General features: G+C 36.3%; 1 protein-coding gene and 1 non-coding gene across 2 annotated transcripts in view; one reads left to right on the plus strand and one right to left on the minus strand.

Annotated features, from left to right (window-relative positions):
• LOC116145057 overlaps positions 1–9,998 on the minus strand; it is a 44,809-nt gene extending 34,811 nt beyond the window's left edge. The window contains 6 exon segments of the mRNA XM_031430504.1: positions 5,142–5,888; positions 6,023–6,449; positions 7,637–7,708; positions 9,351–9,420; positions 9,463–9,526; positions 9,628–9,998. Of these exon segments, the coding sequence (XP_031286364.1) occupies positions 5,142–5,888; positions 6,023–6,449; positions 7,637–7,708; positions 9,351–9,420; positions 9,463–9,526; positions 9,628–9,998 (1,751 nt within the window).
• A 547-nt stretch (positions 9,999–10,545) lies between these two features.
• Positions 10,546–10,652, plus strand: LOC116145115. The gene has a single exon (XR_004130357.1). It is a non-coding gene; the product is annotated as a small nucleolar RNA R71 (small nucleolar RNA).
• Positions 10,653–19,490: the final 8,838 nt, after the last annotated feature.

Consider the following 19,490-nt stretch of genomic DNA (forward strand, 5'->3'; position numbering starts at 1 on the left):
AATTTCATAGTCATGATATGCAACAATTGTAAGCATAATCCAGATGGACTTAATCATGGCAACCGACGAAAAGGTTTATTCATAGTCAATACCATGAATTTGTTTGAAACCTTTAGCAACCAGTTGTGCCTTATAAGTATGCACCTAACTATCCATGTTAGTCTTTTTCTTGAACACCCATTTACACCCTATGGGTTTTACCCCTTCAAGTGGATCCACTAGAGACCATACTTGGTTCTAATACATGAAGTCCATCTCAGATTTTATGGCTTCAAGCCATTTAACATAATTTGGATTCAATATAGCGTCTTCGTAGGTTTTGGGTTCATTGTCTTGGTAGACCAGTATGTCACCCTGTTAAGTCACGAGAAAACCATATCTCTCGGGCTCATGACGTATTCTCCCAAATCTACGTAGCTCCTATGCTACTTAAGGTGGTTCACTTTGATCATAGATTGTGAAGTGACCTCCTAACGATGTTCAACCACTTCCTGTGGCATATCCTCTCATTCTTCATCTAATGCATTTTGTGGTTCTAGAATTTTATCAAGTTCTATTTTTTTCCCACTAGTACTTCTTAAGAAAAATTCCTTTTCTAAGAAAACACCAGTGCGAGCGACAAAAATTTTGTGCTCTTCTGGATGGTAGAAATAGTACCCTTTGGTTTCCTAGGATACCCCACAAAAATACATTTCTCATATTTCGGGCCTAGCATGTTGGAAGTTAATTTCTTGACATAAGCTTCACAACCCCAAATCCTTAGATAAGACAAGTTGGGCTTTTGCCCACTCCATAGTTCATATGGAGTCTCATCTATAGATTTTGATGACACACTATTTAGTACATGAGTTGCATTCTCTAGGGCATAACCCCAAAATGATGTAGGTAGATCACTAAAGCTTATCATGGACCTAACTATGTCAAGTAAAGTCTTGTTCCTCCTCTCAGAAACTCCATTATGTTAGGGTGCATACGGAGGGGTGAGTTGTGATACTATCCCACATTCCTTCAGGTATTTAGAAAACCCTGAGCTCAAGTATTCACCTTCTCAATTCGACTAAAGAGCCTTAATACTTTTGCCCAACATATTCTATACTTCATTCCTGAATTCTTTGAATTTATCAAAGGCTTCATGTAACGCCCCACTTAAGGTACGTAGTTAAGATTTGCTGTATTGCTTAAATGTTCATTGATTCAGCTTCAATTAAACTTATATGTTGTTATTTTTGGTTTGCTTGGCCTTTGGTTGAGTGGATGTATTGGGTTGGTTGAGTGATTGCCCTGAAAATTATGAAGACTTGGCGAAATGTTGTGTTACAGGCTTCGCCGTGGCGAAGAGGTGCTGCAGCCACGAAGTAGCTGCTGGAGTGTTTTGCCATGGCGACAGAATTGTCTTCGCCGCGGCGACGGGTCGGCTGAAAAGTTGTATTAACTTTTAGATATTTTTCCTTAAAGGCAATTTGACTATTCTACCCCTAATTAGCAGGAAAAGTGGGGAGTAAAATGTAAGGAAATTTCATGGAAAATATGTTAGTATAGGGGTGTGTTTGTAAGGAATCAAAGCATATAGGTGGAATTTCCAAGAAAGAGTAAGGGCAAAATGGGAATGCTTGTGTATAAGTTGAGCTAAAAAGGGTTAAATGTAGAGAATCCTTCATTTCATCCATTTCTACCGCCTCTTCCATTCTCTACTTCTTCTCAAATTTCCTTCAATCTTCCAAGGATTTCTAAGGACTTTTTGAGTATTTTTTAGTAGAGTTTTAATCTAAAGCATCCTAAGGTAAGGATTCTTGCTTTAGATGAGAGTTTTATTATGTTTTGGTTAAAGTCTTATGTTGTGGTTGTTATTTAAAGTTGTAGAGAGAAATCAAGCTACCAAAGGAAAGGAGAAGTATTAGAGAAGCTATTTCCTCACAAGGTAAGTAAATCATAACTAAGTTGAGATTTGAGAATTTAATTGAGTAGAGATTGTGTATGTATATGTATGTTTTATATTTGCTGGGATGAGATGAGATGAGATGAGATGAGATTAGTAGTTATGTATGATTATTGAATATGTTTGGATATGAGAAGTGTTGAACTTCTATGATGTGGAGTTGGGTTGATAGGAGACGGAGAGAGTTTTGAGCAACACTTATGGAAGTGTGTTTATTTTGACAGGAATCTAGAGATTATGAGGGAGTTTTCTCCCATTGTTTGGATGATTAAAGAAAAGAGAAAAGTTATAGTTAAAGTAGAGCTTTATATGCACATGAGTTGTACGATGAAATGTTCAAGAGAAGCATGAGTAAGAGTAGAAAGCCTTAATTTTTGCTACATGGCATAATTACATATCATAAGTGCATTAATGAGCATGAGTCATCTATATGCATTAATTATGAACTAGAGAAGAGAAAAGAGAGTAGAGAAAGAATAGAAAAATTGAGCATAAGCTGCTCTAAGAGTAAAGAGAAAGAGAGAGGATGAGCACTAGAGATCAAAGAGAAAGTAGTGCTAGACAAGAGAATAGAGTAGGTTGTGCGATGGGGAACCCGTGAGTAATGGGTAGAGTATCCCCGCATGTACGCCGCATTGAGAGAGCAACATGAGTATGAGAGAGAAGTAGTGTAGCCCGTGAGAGTGCATGCAGATGAGGGCTCTACCCGAGTTTACCCAAGAGAGAGTTTATGTACTCACATGGCCAAGGGTTCCGAATCCATGCATAACCAAGTCCGATCGGCTAGAATGAGTAAAAGTCACGGAGAGTGGGAGTGAGTCCCAGTCATGCCTCTGGTCAGATGGGGTCGTGACTTGCTAGAGAGAGAGTTAATAGAAAAGAAAGAGAAACAGAGGGAGTGAAACCGAAAGAGAAAGCAAAGTGAGTAATGGGATTTGTAAGGAAAGAATTGAGGGGAAAGAGTTACAGGGATAGATGAGTAGAGGATTTACTTACTGAGCATTATTTTGTGCTCACCCCATTGTTTCCTATGTTTTTCCAGGATCTAGGTGAGGACACGGTCGGATGGATGTCGGCAAGCGAGGGGAAATGGCTACACTGTCCACCTTATTGTTCATAGTTTTCTATATGACATGAGTTTTGTACAAAGAATGTAAATGTTTAATAAAAGAAAATTTGGGCCTAACTTTTTATACTATTTTACATGTATTTTACTATGCATATTTTATGAGAATATGAGTAGAAAGCAGTCATTACACTTCAGATTTATGTGTCATAAGGTAGACATAACCATATCTACTGAAATCATCAATAATGTGATGAAGTATGAATATCCACCTCTGGCTTCAACTGTTAGTGGACTATATACATCACTATGGATGATGCCTAATAGTTCAATAGCCCTTTCACTTTGTCCTATGAAAGGCGAGTTGGTCATCTTGCCTAAAGGGCATGACTCGCATACCTCAAATGACTAGAAATCAAAAGGGTCCAAAACTTCGTCCCATTCTGCATCCTTTTTGCTTGTGTGTCTTGCTAACACTTGAGACCGCAAGTCAATCATCATCCTATCTTTATGTGGATACCGAAAGTTCACTCTTATCTTAGAAGGGAAGCGATTCGTATCGATTGAAGGAGCCTAAAAATGCTGGTATGAAATCTGGAAATTTAATATTCAATATCATTTCATATGTGATTAATGTAAATTGGGTATAAGGTTCTTGGGTTCAATGTCATTGTTGGGGATTTTTTTTTTTCACTGCGTAAACTCCATTAGCAGCTAACACCTTAGTCCCTACACATCAGTACAAATGTTGAAGGAGAGAAGTTAATTTCAATCATGTACATACTTGAAGTTGAAGCGTCTGACTTCTTCTTGTTCGCGAGGAGAGCCTTGCAGTGTTTCCTCTAATGGCCAGGCTTGCCATAATAGAAGCAGACTACCTTCCCACCTTTCCTAACGCCCCTCAGGCTTAAGAGCTTCTTGTCCTTTAGGCTTGGGCTTGGGCTTGGGATTGGCCTAGGCCTTTCCCTTGCCCTTACCCTTTCCATTTGATATGAATTTCTTCAACCTCAATTCATATACTACCCTAAAACAACCCCTTTTGATTCAACCTAGGCTAGGTTTTCTTTCAACTCCTTATGACCATTCGGTTATCACCCTTCATGCACTTTCACAACCATCAAATTACTAAAAACAACCCCTTATAACAAGCTCCAGTCATTCACCAAATCATTTATGTTCAAATGCACAACAAATGGAATCATACACACCATGCAAAACAAATTCCGGAAAATGAGTTTACTTGAAACTAAAGGAATACAACTTACATCTATCTAGATTTGATCGATGAAGGGAAGTGGGAAGTGATCTTTGCATGTCGTGGAGGTAAGCTTTCGATAATAATTGACAAGTGCCAACCTGTAACCATTTGTCAGATGAGTTCATTGTTGTCGTTATGCACCACAATCATTCCTCCCTTCTTTGGTACAAGTTGGATCGGACTACCCATGCACTATCCAAAATTGGGTAAATGATCCTGCATCCAACAACTTTAAAACTTTTTCTTCACCACTTCTTGCATTGTTGGATTGAGTCTTCTTTGTGGTTGCACCGTTGGCTTGTAACTTTTTCCATTAAAATCTTATGCATGCAAATTGAGGGGTTATACCTTTGATGTTCGCAATTGTCCATCTGATAGTTGTCTTGTATGTCCGTAACACCTTCAATAGCTTTTCTTCCTCTATACACTCAAAGAAGCATTAATAATAATAGGATAAAACTTTGAGTCTTCTAAAAGGCAACCTTAAGTGAGATGGAAGCTGTTTGAGTTCGAGTTTCGGAGGCTCCTGATAGAAACATGAAGTAAACAATCTAATACACCAAAAATAATAAAGTAAAATAAATTGAAAACATGGGTTGCCTCCCACGAAGCGCTTAGTTATCGTCCTTAGCTTGACACCTTTTTATGTTCACTTTGGTTCATGGAGAAACATCGAAACCCTTTCTCCTTCTAATCCATGCTCAACATAGGGTTTCAATCTTTGTCTATTGACCTGGAATGTCCCTTTCACTGGATGATGAACTTTAGTGGCCCCATGTGGAAAAATCTTACTTACAATGAATGGTCTAGACCACCTTGATCATAACATTCCTAGAAAAAGTCTAAGTCTTGAGTTGAATAACAAAAATTTTTCTCCTATTTTGAACTCCTTTTTCACTATGTGCTTATCATGCCAAAGCTTGGTCTTCTTTTTATAAATCCAAGCACTCTCATATGCTTTGTGGCGAAATTCCTCTATCTTATTGAGTTGCAACAATCTCTTCGCACCTACCGCCTTTGGATCAAAATTTAATATCTTCATGGCCCAATATGACCTATGCTCGAGCTCTACTAGAAGGTGACATGCTTTCCCATATACTAGCCTATATGGTGACATCCCTAGTGGCGTTTTGAATGCCATTCTATATGTCCATAGTGCGTCATCCAACTTTGTGGACGAATCTTTCCGAGAGGCATTCACTATTTTCTCTAAGATTCTTTTCAACTCCCTGTTAGAAACCTCCATTTGCCCACTTGTTTGTGGGTGGTATGGTGTTGCAACTTGATGTGTAACTCCATACTTGCTCAACAATGTCTCGAATTATTGGTTAGAAAAATGAGACCCTCCATCACTTATGATAGCTCTAGGTGTGCTGAATCTTGAGAAGATGTTCTTCTTTATGAACTTCACCATGACACAAGCATCGTTGGTCGATAGTGCTACAACTTCCACCCACTTCGAGATGTAATCTACAGCCACAAGAATGCAACGGTTAGAAAAAGAAGATGGAAAAGGTCCTATGAAATCTATGCCCCATACATCAAATATTTCTGCTTCTAAAATGTTACTAAAAGACATTTCGTTTTTCCTAGAAATATTCCCATCCCTTTGACATGCATCACAAGTTAACACATAATTATATGCATCTTTAAAGAGAGTGGGCTAGAAAAATCCTGATTGAAGAACTTTGTGGTCGTTCGTGTTGCTCCAAAATACCCTTCGACCTCTAGAGAATGGCAATGTCAAAGTACATTCTCCATCTCCTTCTCCGATACACATCTCCTCACCATTTGGTCCGTACATTTCTTGTATAAGAATGGATCCTCCCAAAAGTAGTATTTCAGGTCGGAGAAAAATTTCTTCCTCCTTTGGTATGTCATTCCAGGAGGTAGCGCCTTTTTTGCTATGTAATTGGTGATGTCGACAAACCAAGGTCCATCTTGCACTGCAAATAGTTGCTCATCCGAGAAATGTTCATTGATTAGCTTTTCGTCATTTTGCTCTTCTTCCCTTATTTCCAATCGAGATAGATGGTCTGCCACTTGATTCTTAGTTCCCTTCTTGTCTCAGATTTCCATGTTGAACTCTTGAGGAAGTAAAACCCATCTAAGCAATCTTGGCTTGGAATCTTTCTTTTCTAGGAGGTACTTCAAAGCAGAATGGTTGGTGTGCACGATGACCTTTGTACCTAGCAAATAAGAACAAAACTTGTCAATTGCAAAGACAACAGCTAAAAATTCTTTCTCTGTTGTGGCATAATTTAGTTGTGGTCTCATCAATGTCTTAATAGCATAATAAATGACATGGAATATTCTACCTTTTGTTGCCCTAACATAGCTGCTATTGCATAATCACTAGCATCACACATTAATTCAAAAGGTAATTCCCAATTGGGCACAACAATTATAGGAGCAGATATCAATTTAGTTTTTAGGCACTCGAATGCTTTGAAACACTCTTTAATGAAATTAAAAGATGCATCCTTAGCTAATAAATCACAAAAAGGTTTAGAGATTTTTGAAAAGTCCTGGATAAATCTCCTATAGAAGTTGGCATGTCCAAGGAAGTTTCGAATGACTTTCACGGAATTTGGGGCTGGTAACTTCTCAATGACCTCTACCTTTGCTCAATCCACCTCGATCCCATTGATGAAGATTCTATGGCCTAGCACGATTCCTTCTTGTACCATGAAGTGATACTTTTCCCAATTTAGTGCTAGATTGGTCTCCACACATCTCTGCAAAACTAAAGAAAGGTTAGATAAACAAGAATAAAAGGAATTACCTACCACGAAGAAGTCGTCCATAAAAATCTCAATGGAGTTCTCCACCATATCTGAGAAGATGGACATCATGCAATGTTGAAAAGTGGCTAGTGCATTGCATAGTCCAAACGGAATCCTTTGGTATGCAAATGTTCCATATGGGCATGTGAATATGGTCTTTTCTTGATCTTCTGGTGTTATTGCAATCTAATTGTATCCTGAGTATCCATCTAGGAAACAATGGAATGCATGGCCAGCTAATCTCTCTAGCATTTGATCGATGAAGGGAAGTGGGAAGTGATCTTTGCATGTCGTGGAGTTAAGCTTCCGATAATCAATTGACACGTGCCAACCTGTAACCATTCTTGTCAGAATGAGTTCATTGTTGTCGTTATGCACCACAATCATTCCTCCCTTCTTTGGTACAAGTTGGATCGGACTTACCCATGCACTATCCAAAATTGGGTAAATGATCCTTGCATCCAACAACTTTAAAACTTTTTTCTTCACCACTTCTTGCATTGTTGGATTGAGTCTTCTTTGTGGTTGCACCGTTGGCTTGTAACTTTCTTCCATTAAAATCTTATGCATGCAAATTGAGGGGTTTATACCTTTGATGTCCGCAATTGTCCATCTGATAGTTGTCTTGTATGTCCGTAACACCTTCAATAGCTTTTCTTCCTCTATATCACTCAAAGAAGCATTAATAATAATAGGATAAAACTTTGAGTCTTCTAAAAAGGCATACCTTAAGTGAGATGGAAGCTGTTTGAGTTCGAGTTTCGGAGGCTCCTGATATGAATTTCTTCAACCTCAATTCATATACTACCCTAAAACAACCCCTTTTGATTCAACCTAGGCTAGGTTTTCTTTCAACTCCTTATGACCATTCGGTTATCACCCTTCATGCACTTTCACAACCATCAAATGACTAAAAACAACTCCTTATAACAAGCTCCAGTCATTCACCAAATCATTTATGTTCAAATGCACAACAAATGGAATCATACACATCATGCAAAACAAATTCCGGAAAATGAGTTTACTTGAAACTAAAGGAATACAACTTACATAAGAGATGACCAAGGACTCAATCAAGCCTAAAGGAAACTCCACCAGCTTGAAAGATACTCCACCACCAAGTTTGGCCGAACTTGGGTAAAGGAAACAAGAGAAAACACTTTCTCAAGACAAGTCACTATTCATTCAATATTCAAAGTCACTTTACAAAATGATCAAGTGGCCTTTATATAGGCTTTACAAAAATTAGGGATTTACCCTAGCAAATATTACATAATGAAAACATTAAAATATTACATTCAAATACATAAACAAAAGTCCACCACACATGCTAAAATTAAGCCATAACCATTTAATGATCAAGTGGGCAACTTTTCCCTAATTTAAGGACCCTTGTCCTTAACAACAATTTTTAGGGTTTTTCCTCCAAAATTTGAATCAAATGACACCCAAAACTTGGGCTTGGGCCAATGTAACTTGCTCCCACTTCTTGTACACGTTTTAGGTCACAAAATTGGGCTTGAGCCGTGCCTTGGAACTTTAAGACTTCTTGGACAATTTTGTGAACTTCCTTGAGTGCTTGGGATGCTTGGGCCGAATGTTGATCTTCCTGTTGTCCTTGAGTCTTCAATGAAATCCCTAGCAATTGGGATTGGCATAATGGGTTAGGATTCTCATCAGCTCCTTTGTTGATGAGTTGGAGTGACTTTCTATTGCATTAATCTCAAAGAACTTCTTGGTGGGTGGTGATTTAATTGATGTTAGTTGATTTAAGAAACTTAAACACCCTTTCAACTCTTCTCGATCCACTTCATCTTCATTTGTCCTAGCGTTAACTAGACAATTCTCGAAGGGGGAGCTTGGCTAATTTTCTTCCATGGTTTTGGCAATGACATCATCAAGGACATTAATTTCAAAACAAGTATCTCCCTCGAATGGGTACTTCATGGCATCAAACACATTAAACTCTACTTGTTCATCCTCTACTCTTAAGATTAGTTTCCCTTGATGAACATCTATTAAAGTCTTACCTGTAGCCAGAAAAAGGTCTTCCTAGAATTAGAGGTATTTCCCGATCTTTTTCCATGTCGAGAACAATCAAATCCACTAAGAAAATCAACTTATCTACCTTTATTAAGACATCCTCTACTACTCCCCTACGATATTTTATAGACCTATTAGCTAATTAAAGATGGATTGTGGTTGGTTTTACTTCCCCTAGGCCTAGTTTCTTATAAATTGAAAATGGCATGAGATTAACACTAGCTTCTAGGTCAGATAAAACTTTAGCAAAATGAACACTACCTATTGTGCAAGGAATTGTGAAACTCCCTGGATCTCTGAGCTTTGTGGCAGTTTCTTCAATAGCAATGCACTACACTATTTCGTAAGCATCACCGTCTCATGTTCTTCAAACCTCCTCTTTTTGGTGATAATCTCCTTTAGAAACTTCACGTACTTCGACATTTGCTCCAACATGTCTACAAAAGGAATGTTAATTTGTAAAGTTCCAAACATGTCCATGAACTTACCGAATTGCTTATCTAATCTTTTTTTTTTTTTTTAAACTCTACGAGGATACAGGAGGGTCGTGTCATCGTTCGTCGAAGCCTGGGCATTTTTGTCATTTTCTACCCTTATGTCGTGGCACTGTGCTATGGCACAATTGGTTTTGCCCTCTTTTCCATCTTCGAGTTTTTCCCCTGTTTCTCCTTCTTTGCTTGCTTCCTTCAACTCCTTACCACTTCTCAGCACGATAGCAATAACTCTCTCCTTTAAATTCTCCTCTGTATCACTAGGCAATGTTCCTTGAACTCTTCCTGCTAAAATATTGTGGATTTGCCCCATTTGAGTTTCAAGATTTCTTATGGAAATGGATTGGTTTTGTAACAAAACTTCATACTTTTGGAGTTGAGCTTCATTCTTGTCAAACCTTTTTCTTGACTCCTCCATGAACTTAGTGAGCACACTCTCTATATTAGATCTCTTCTCTTGAGGTTGGAAGCCTAGTGGTGGTTTGTTCTCTTTATTGTTACTCCACGAAAAATTTGGATGATTGCATCATGTTGGAGTGTATGTGTTAGAATACAAATTCCCTTGCCCTTGTTGAAAGTTGTTAACATAGTTAGCTTGTTCCAGTTGAGCAAATGGATTTCCTTCTTGACAATCCTTCGATAAATGATTTCCTGCACAAAGTTCACAAGTTAGGGAAGACGATTCAATAGCATTTACCTTTACAGCAACTCCCAATTGCTTTTAGATGGTTGAGAGTTGAGCGGCCAACGCGGTGTAGCCATCAACTTCATGCACTCTCACTACTTTCCTTGTTGAATTTCTCTTTAAAGGCCTTTTGTAGTTATTGCTCGTCATTACTTCAATCAGATTATAAGCCTCCTCCGGTGTTTTGTTATTCAAAGCTTTTCCACTTGCAGCATCAATCATCACTTTTATATTTGACAGCAACCCATTGTAAAACGTCTGCATTTGTGACCATATTCGCAACCCATGGTGAGGACACCTGCATAAGAGATCCTTATACCTCTCCCAAGCTTCATAGAGTGACTTCATGTGTTGCTAGAAAAAATTTGTGATGTCACTCCTCATCTTAGCAGACTTGACATGTAGGAAATATTTCGTAAGGAATTTTTGAACTAACTCGTTCCATGTAGTAATTCTTCCTGATGGTAGAGAAATCAACCAAGCCTTAGCTTTATCCCGAAGAGAGAATGGGAAAAGTCTAAGCCTGATTGCATCATCGGATACACCACTGTGTTTGAATGTGTCGTAGAACTCCAGAAAGTTTGCGATATGCTTGTTGGGATCATCAATTGAACCGAATGTTGTATCAATTGAATAATTGTTGGTTTTATTTCAAAAGTATTCGCTTGAACTAGTGGCCTCCTGATGCTAGAATAGCACCCTTCAACAGTAGGACTAAAGTAGTCCTTCAATGCTCGTTGAACCACTATCACTCCTCTAATTGCATAGCCCCCCAGGATTTCCTCATTCTCTGGATTACTCATATTTTGATTTATACTTCCCTTGTCAACTACTACTTTTTCTAAGTTGGCTTGCCTCTTTTCCTTTCTGAATTTTTTAGCTGTTCTCTCTATCTCAGAATTGAAAGGATTAAGATCACCACTACCTTTGAACATAAGCTCTCCAGGATCTAAAACCAAAAAAAAAAAAAAACAATTAAACAAACTAACAAACAAACAAACAAACAAACATGACAAAATAAAAATTAACTTTAAAACAAAGATAAAATAAATCAAACTAGCAACTGAATAGTTTGTAATGATATAGAAAAATAAATAATTCCCGGGCAACGGTGCCAAAAACTTGTTGTGGATTTTCGCAAGTGTACGAAATCGTTCAAGTAATAAAGTGTATAAATACGGATATCAAACCCAAGGGAATTACTATTATCAATTACCAATTTAAACTATCCTATTACTATTTGATCAATCCAAATTATATCAAGGAAAACCTAAATTAAAAAGAGTAATAATTGAAATTAAAACAGAACTAAAAAAGAACAATTAAAATAAATCTTTGGGTTAAAACAAGATGACTAGACCTAGGGCATATATTTCACACCAACTCTTATTCATATGTATTGATCACTTATGCTAATTTTATTAAGCTCTTCCTAAATGTCCAACTCCCTAAATTTCCAATAAATTTCTCTCGAACAATTATCGAATTAACTACTAATTACTAACCCGAATTATCTCTAATAAGATTTAAGCAATTGGAGATCATTACGTTCTATGGAATTTACCAGAACCTCACAAGTTGCGGTAACCTATCTGTAAACCCCGCATTATTATTCCAATGCCCTAAGGTATGAAATTTACCTTTTCAAGTAATTTTCTTTTTTTTGAATGGAAGGGTAAAATGGTCAATTTACATGTATTTCAAGATGTGGCCATTATAAAGTGTAAGGGGTGATGTCATTGAAGAGAAATGAGGGTAGAATGGTCATAAAGTTGATTGATATGGTTAAATGGCATAAACAGTAACCAAGGGTATAATGGTCTTTTCATACAAATCCATATGATTTAAGTATCCATAAAAGTGCACCAAGGGTAAATTAGTCATTTACCTAATGGGATTGCTTAATTGTTAAGTGTTTTAAAGAAGTCAAATGGCATTGAATGAGTGCTAATTATTATGTTGTGGTAGAAATGAGCAAAACGCCCTTATATGAAAAAAATTATGTCAAATGACCCTTATATCTAACTTTTATTGACCAATCACATTAGAGTAACAATGGAATAAATATTTACAAGGTTTTGAGAGAGAGTAGTCCGCCTTGTACACCCCAAATATATCATCTTCTTCTTCATCCCTCAAATCCACCATAAAAGCCACCAATCCAAGCATTTTATTCTCAAATTTTCATAGGATTTCAAGTTGATTTTCAAAGGAGATCACCATTCACACTTAAAGAACTTCAATTTCAGAGTTTAAGGTGAGTTTCAAAACCCTAGTTTTTCTGATATTTTAGTTAAAAGAGAAATTCATAAGTGGTTATGTGTATAAGGTAGAAAGGGTGAACCTTTGGAGCTAAGGAGGAGTGTCTTTGTGCTTTGGATACTAAGGTAAGGAAAAAAATCTCCCTTATGACTAAAATTGATAACACCTAGGGTTTATGGAACTTACATTTACTTATGTTAATATGAGTGTGATGCTATGTTTCGGTTATGGATTCTTTAAATTGGTGTGTTGATTGGTGTATGTGTGCATATGGAGGATGATTATGCCAATTAAGAGATTTGTAGTTGGACGATGTTTTGGCACTTTTTGGTTCTGTAAAAAGGGAGATTTTTATGGCATTTTATACTTAGAATGACATGGCAAATGATGTGAATGTGCAAATGAAGGTGACATGGTTAAAATGAATAAAATTCGGATTTGGCTTTTTAGGACTTATACTGTACATGCTTCACTGAATTGGTCATAACTGAAGTTATAGAAGTCCGATTGAGTTGATTCTTGAAGTTTTGAAAAGTGGGGAATATACCTAAAACTTTTATGCTTTAGTGAAAAATCAATTCGAATTGGAAGATAAGGGAAAAATTTATTGAAAAGTGACAAACTATATGGCATCCACCTTCTTCATGGAATTTCCCAATTTTTTCTAATTCTAATAAACCCCTGAATAATCTTACTACTGAAATTACTTGTATTGTATGAGAAATTGAATGAATTAAGTTAAGAAGTTTAGTAGGAGAATATAGTATGATTGAGCATGGGATATGTTAGTCCATATGTTTGCATTCATAATGGTAATGCATATAGCTTATTTAGTTGTCTTATGAAAAATTTATGAAATGTTAAAGAATGAATTCCATGAGTCTCTTGAGGTATAAACCAAGATCAGAGGAATGGAATTCTTATGGAAACCATGAGTCCTTTGAGGTGACGACCAAGAACAAGGTAATGGTTTAAATGAATCCGATCGGATAACAAAGACTAATGAAACCATCAAGTATAAAGACAAAAGAAATAAGCATGCCATGTACATGAATATTTCATAAGTCATATATGTTCTATGTTATATTATGTATGATTATGTTATGACTTATGTTTATGAGAAAAGTCCAAAGTGTATGATATGTTTTATGAACTTGTTATGTTAAAGAATGAAGGTCATATTTTGTAGGTAGGTAAGGTCCTAAGTAATATACTTGTAAAATGATGTATAATGAACCTTAATAGTTTATAAATGGCCATATTCCTTACTGAGCGATTAGCGCTCACCCCACGAAATATTTTAAAATGTTTTGCAGGTAAGGATTAAGCCATGAAGCTGGGAGAGGATTCCGAGGGACGCTATGAGCATGAAGGGATGTTTTAATTATGACTATTGAATTGTTTTGTTAGTATTTAGTGTAGTAATTATGTTTATATCTCATAATGCAGTAAATATGTCTATGTTATTATGGAATATATATATTTGTGTTAATAGAAGAAATCAAATTATTAGTAAATTTTGTAAAAGTGTGTATGTTCTCGTAAGTACTACTATGGATTTCATAATGTACTCCAAGAAAGGAAACTATATTTTTGACTTGTACAATGAACTTATTATAGTTTAGAAATTAAATTAAAATAAAAATATATATATTTTTAAACTACAAGTTTATTCTTTAAATAGGATTTTAAAATAAACTTCTTTCCTAGGCGTGCGTTTTCTAGGTTCTCAATGGCCAAGGGATACTTAGGAAATACTCGGCTAGGGAGGGGTTTTACACTATCTCTAACGTTCGCTCAACCTATGGTTTTACTACTGCAGACCAACTAGGTATCATCTCTCAATCTCAACCTACCGTTGATCATTCAATTCTTGAGCTCTTAAGAATCGAAAGCATTAAGCCTAATAGTAAAACTTAGAGAAAAAATCTTAATAAAAATTAACATGCATAAATCAACACATAATCAAGAGATTGGGCTACATCTTAACCCTAGAGAATAAATTTAGTTCATGACCAACATGAAAGAAACAATCATCTTTATTGAAATAAGAAACATGAGTTCTAGAAAGAAATAAGGAGACTAATCTATATTGTAAACAAAAGCTCCAGAAATTCTATCACTCTGATCTTCACTTGCGTTAGCCTCCCCTAATTCTCCCCAAAATATCCCCCAAAATAATGTTAAAAGACTTATATTTATATCCCACAAGGGTTGAGGTTTTATTTTCCTTAATTCTATTTAGTTTAGGACTCTTAACACTATTTTCCTAATAAAAAATGGATGACAAATTCCTAACTATCGTGAATGTGCCCCGGAACTATGTTGTGGTGTGGTTGATTCTAGACAAAGTGTGTTGCAACACAGTGATAACTCTTCTTCTTTAGTCCAAATCTCTTATCATTCCTCAGCACTCTAGAGATGGTGATTTTTTAGCATGATAAGAATAGACTCTGGAGAAGTGGTAAACATGTGAAATGTAACCTTTTGAATCAGCTTTCCAACAGTAAAATAATTGTCTTAATCCAAGGTCTATAGCTCGAGATATTTTTGAAACACCGAGGCATGCTCAAACTGGAGCGTAATCTAGAATCTCCTCTTTACTTCAAAGCTCCATAACTTCTTCAATTCAACTCTGATTCTTGATCCGTTTGTTTCTACTCGTCACTCATCCCATTTTCGACATGATTCTTCACCCGATCATAACATTTAGCCCTAAAAACCTGAAAAACACTCAAACACACCTGTGATCCCATAAATGACAATTATGAAAATATTAAGCAACTTTACCAAATTAAGCCTAATTTCTCACCAATAATCCCCATAAACCACTAAGTAAATGTGTATTTTCAAGCTCTTATCATGTCACCACAAAGCAGCGGCACTTTGCCAAATCACAAACCTAGTGCAGCTTCATCAGGTCATTGCAAGTGTCAAGGTGGTCTTTGGGATCTCCTTTCCCATTGAACTTACTTTCTAGTGCCCTGAATCCTTGGAGAAGCGGGGTCTAGTGAACTTCCTCTATGAAGGGAGAGCTCACTATCTCTTCCGCCACATTGTTCTGGCGGGCTTTTAGATCCTCGAGCATTTTCTACACCCAATCTAAGTCTTTATTGTGAGGATTGCCCTGGCTGGCTTTGTTCAGCCTTACCTCGAGCAGGTGAGTTCACAAATTTGTTGCTTGTGAGCCCCCTCCATTATGCGCATTGATGCGCGAGGCTGAGTGATGATGGCTAGGTTGGTAGGTGTTATCATGCTCATCAATACGTTGCTTACGACATTGGTTATAACCGGAATGTTGATCATTGCCAGATTGGTGCACATGACTCATCTCGCGAGCTTGCGAGGACTGAGCCTGTCTTGGGTTTGGGTTAGAACCGGCATGCTAATGTTGGGGGTAACGCCAAGCAAATCGCGTATCCCTTTGGCGACCATTGTCTTTGTCTTCTCCTAAGGGTTGTTTGCCCAATCGCCTCCCAGGGTTAGTTTGTCCACGAGACTCGCTTTCTTGTGTAGAATGTTCTGAGCGGTGCCAGGGTCGTCGGTCATGCCTCGATGTCGACGAATCAGTTGGTCATGGGCTGAGTGCCGCCCTGTTGGAGTAACATTTGTGAAGCGTGGTCAGTTAAGATCCTGGGGGGCTGGTTGCTGATTTCTCAGCTCAGCCACATTCTGTTTCATAGCTTGTGCGACCATCATTCTGATCATCTCCACCAACTCGCCATTCTCAGGATTTGACGTCCCTGTCCCTGGTTGGTTTATAGCCTGCTGCAGCGACAACACTGGTGGTCGACGCCCAGCGATGTCTTGGTGCACCTCTTGGTAGGTGGTCTCCACATTTTCGTGGTACCTAGTAGTGGTCTTTGATCTAGTTCGAACTATCGTGGGCCTCAGGTGATCGAGTCATCGAAGTTTGTTTGCCAGAAATTCTGAAATTTGGCGAAGGCCATCCTTCTAGCGCCAAAATGTTGATGCAAAAATACGCTAACTATAGTGATCTGATCGACCTTGACGGGATCAGAACTAATGTGTGCATGATTACAGATAACCAATAATGTAAAATCAGTAAATGCAGTAAGGAAAATAACATAATGGGTTTTTAAAGTGGTTCAATGAGTTAAACTCTTAAGCCTACGCCCACTGTTTTTATATTTGTTGTGAGAGCTTAAAATAACAATGTAATATTTCAGTAGGCAAGTATTCACTAAGTATCTTATAGAGAGACTCTAGAGAATTTCTCGCTTAAAAAAGGGTGTTCATCTAAAATTTTTATCCTTAATCCAGTTATAACATACTATTACACAATGACTATTTCTCACATATATAAATCCACATTAATTCGTTCGCTGAGACAGTGTGTGCAATCCTCTTGCCAACTTGACGTCTCCCGACCACTACAATCTAATACCTACAAAATAAAAAAAGCAACGGGGTGAGCTATAAATGCTTAGTAAGTAAACCAAATCTAACTATGCTCTTACTCCGTTGTCCCTGTTTTCGCTGTACTGCTTCTAAATTTCTGCTTGCTTTCTATCTTTATTCTCAGGTGTACTACTTAGCAGTCTTCTATTTTTCTCAAATCTTTCTAAATCCTTCTAGTGTTATGCTATTCTTTATCATTTTATTTCTCTTCTCTACTAGATTATAACTTTCTGTTTCTTTCTCTACTCAACAAATCGCTAAGTTTCCTTGCTATTTGTCATGTATCTAATTTATGTTCTTTTCTATCATGTATCTAATTTCTATTCTTTTCTTGTATATCTCTAATTTCTTTTCTATTCTCGTAGGCTTCTATTTTCTTTTCTTCTCTATTCTCATGGGTTTCTATTTTCTTTTCTTCTCTATTCTCATGCATTTCTATTTTCTTTTATTCTCTATTCTCATGGGTTTCTATTTTCTTTTCTTCTCTATTCTCACGAGCTTTTATTTTCTTTTCTTTGATATTCTCATGGGCTTTTATTTTATTTTCTTCTCTATTCTCATGGGCTTCTATTTTCTTGTCTTAGCTAGTCAGACACGCAATAATAAAAATAAACTCTTTAATCTATGCATAAAGGCATAAGATGCAATGCACATAAAATGTCTAACGCATATGCAAATGATCATGTTTTTATTCTTTTTGAAAATTCTTTTCTAATTCTTTCTGAAATTATTTTCCCTTCTTTCTAAAATTCTTTATGTTTTCTATTTCTTATTCTATTTTTCTTTCTTTCTGAAATTCTTTCTGTTTTATATTTCTTATTCTATTTTTCTTTCTTTCTGAAACTCTTTCTGCTTTCTGTTTTGGTTTGCCAATCGGACTGGGCTAAGGCATGGATTTGGAACCCTGGCCGTGTGAGCGTATTCTGAAATTCTTTCTGGATACAGTCCTCATCCACATACACTTCTAGTAGACTGTACAATTCTTTTTCTATTCTGAGGCCGCTTACTGATGGTGGCGTGCATGTGGGAAACTTCTACATCTCTATCGCCACTAGCTAACGCAGCGAATGCTCACAAGTTCCCTATCGCAATAGCCCTCTGGAAACATGCTCTATAAATTTGCAAAATAACTAGCTAGACTTTCCAATAATTTTAAAATTTCTAAAATATATGCTATGTTATGTCATGCATTTATATGTTGTCTATGCATGATCCCAAAATACGTGTCTGACTTTGGCATGTATTCTATTAATTCTAAGGCTTTTACTTCTATACTTTTCTGGAAAGCCCAAAGTTATATTCTAGTAACACGCTTAAATTAAGCATTTTCTATTTTATTCTTTATTTCTGAATTCTATGCATCGTGTGTACGTATGCGATTATATAATTTCTACATAATTATGTAATTTTTCAATTCTATCATGCTATGTAAAATGTACCCTTATACAATTACATTATCTCTCACAAATTCTACTCTCTAATATTTTCTAATGTAACAAACATGCCTTGTACAACTTTCTAAATATAAATCTTAATGCCATGAATTTTCATTCTCTTAACATGACCGTCAACATTGTTATACATGCCCTTCTTTCTTCTTTTCTTTTGTCTACATTCTATACATTAATCTATATTGTCATGTTAATCATTGTAAATTCAATCTAACATATGGCACAACATATATACTTTGGCTAAATTCTAATTTCTTTCTAACATTCTTAACTAAACTTTTGGCAAAAACAACATATTCTCAAGATCTTCTAGCACAATTCTATAGCTTGTATTATATAATAAGGCATGAAAACTATATTCATACCAATCAATTTCTAAAATGTTCATGTATTTAATACATAAATTAAACTTCTATTTCCTTGATGTTTCTTTGATATTTATACTTGGGAAAGCTTTTCTATTCTTTATACAATAAAATCACTTATTACATATTGTTTATAACTAATCTCAAAACAAGAAACAACAATATACTCATTTGGCCAAACCATTCTTTGAATGATCTTTCTAATTTCAAGCATACAAGCTTGACAATTTATTATGGCATATTGTAATATTATAATATAATCACACATCTTTTACTATCATCAATACTACACTATTGCAACAATTTAATATGCAATTCTTGCCATCACTTTTCTAAAGTCATAAGTTTCAAAACTCATAATTCAATGGACTTAAATACAATATGTCATTCAAACTAATGCTAAAAGTTCAAGCAACTTGAAACATGCACTAAGGGCATTCATTTCATTGAACTAATAGACCAAGTGATATCTAAATTTTGGCATAACAAAATGCACTCTTGATACTAAAAACTTACACTTGGTAAGCTAACATAACCTTTCAACTCCAATTCTTTCCTTTCTCAAACAATTTCTTCAATAAGATTTAACAAACTCATGCATGCATTTCTTTTGAATTTTCATCAAATAATTCACATGCACATGCACATGCAAATACTTGGCTGGCTACACTTCCACATCTCTTCCAAATCCACCAAAATTGGAGCAAAAACTCACTAAACTTAAC

This window comes from Pistacia vera, unplaced genomic scaffold (genome assembly GCF_008641045.1).
Source record: "Pistacia vera cultivar Batoury unplaced genomic scaffold, PisVer_v2 Contig46, whole genome shotgun sequence".
Taxonomy (NCBI): domain Eukaryota; kingdom Viridiplantae; phylum Streptophyta; class Magnoliopsida; order Sapindales; family Anacardiaceae; genus Pistacia; species Pistacia vera.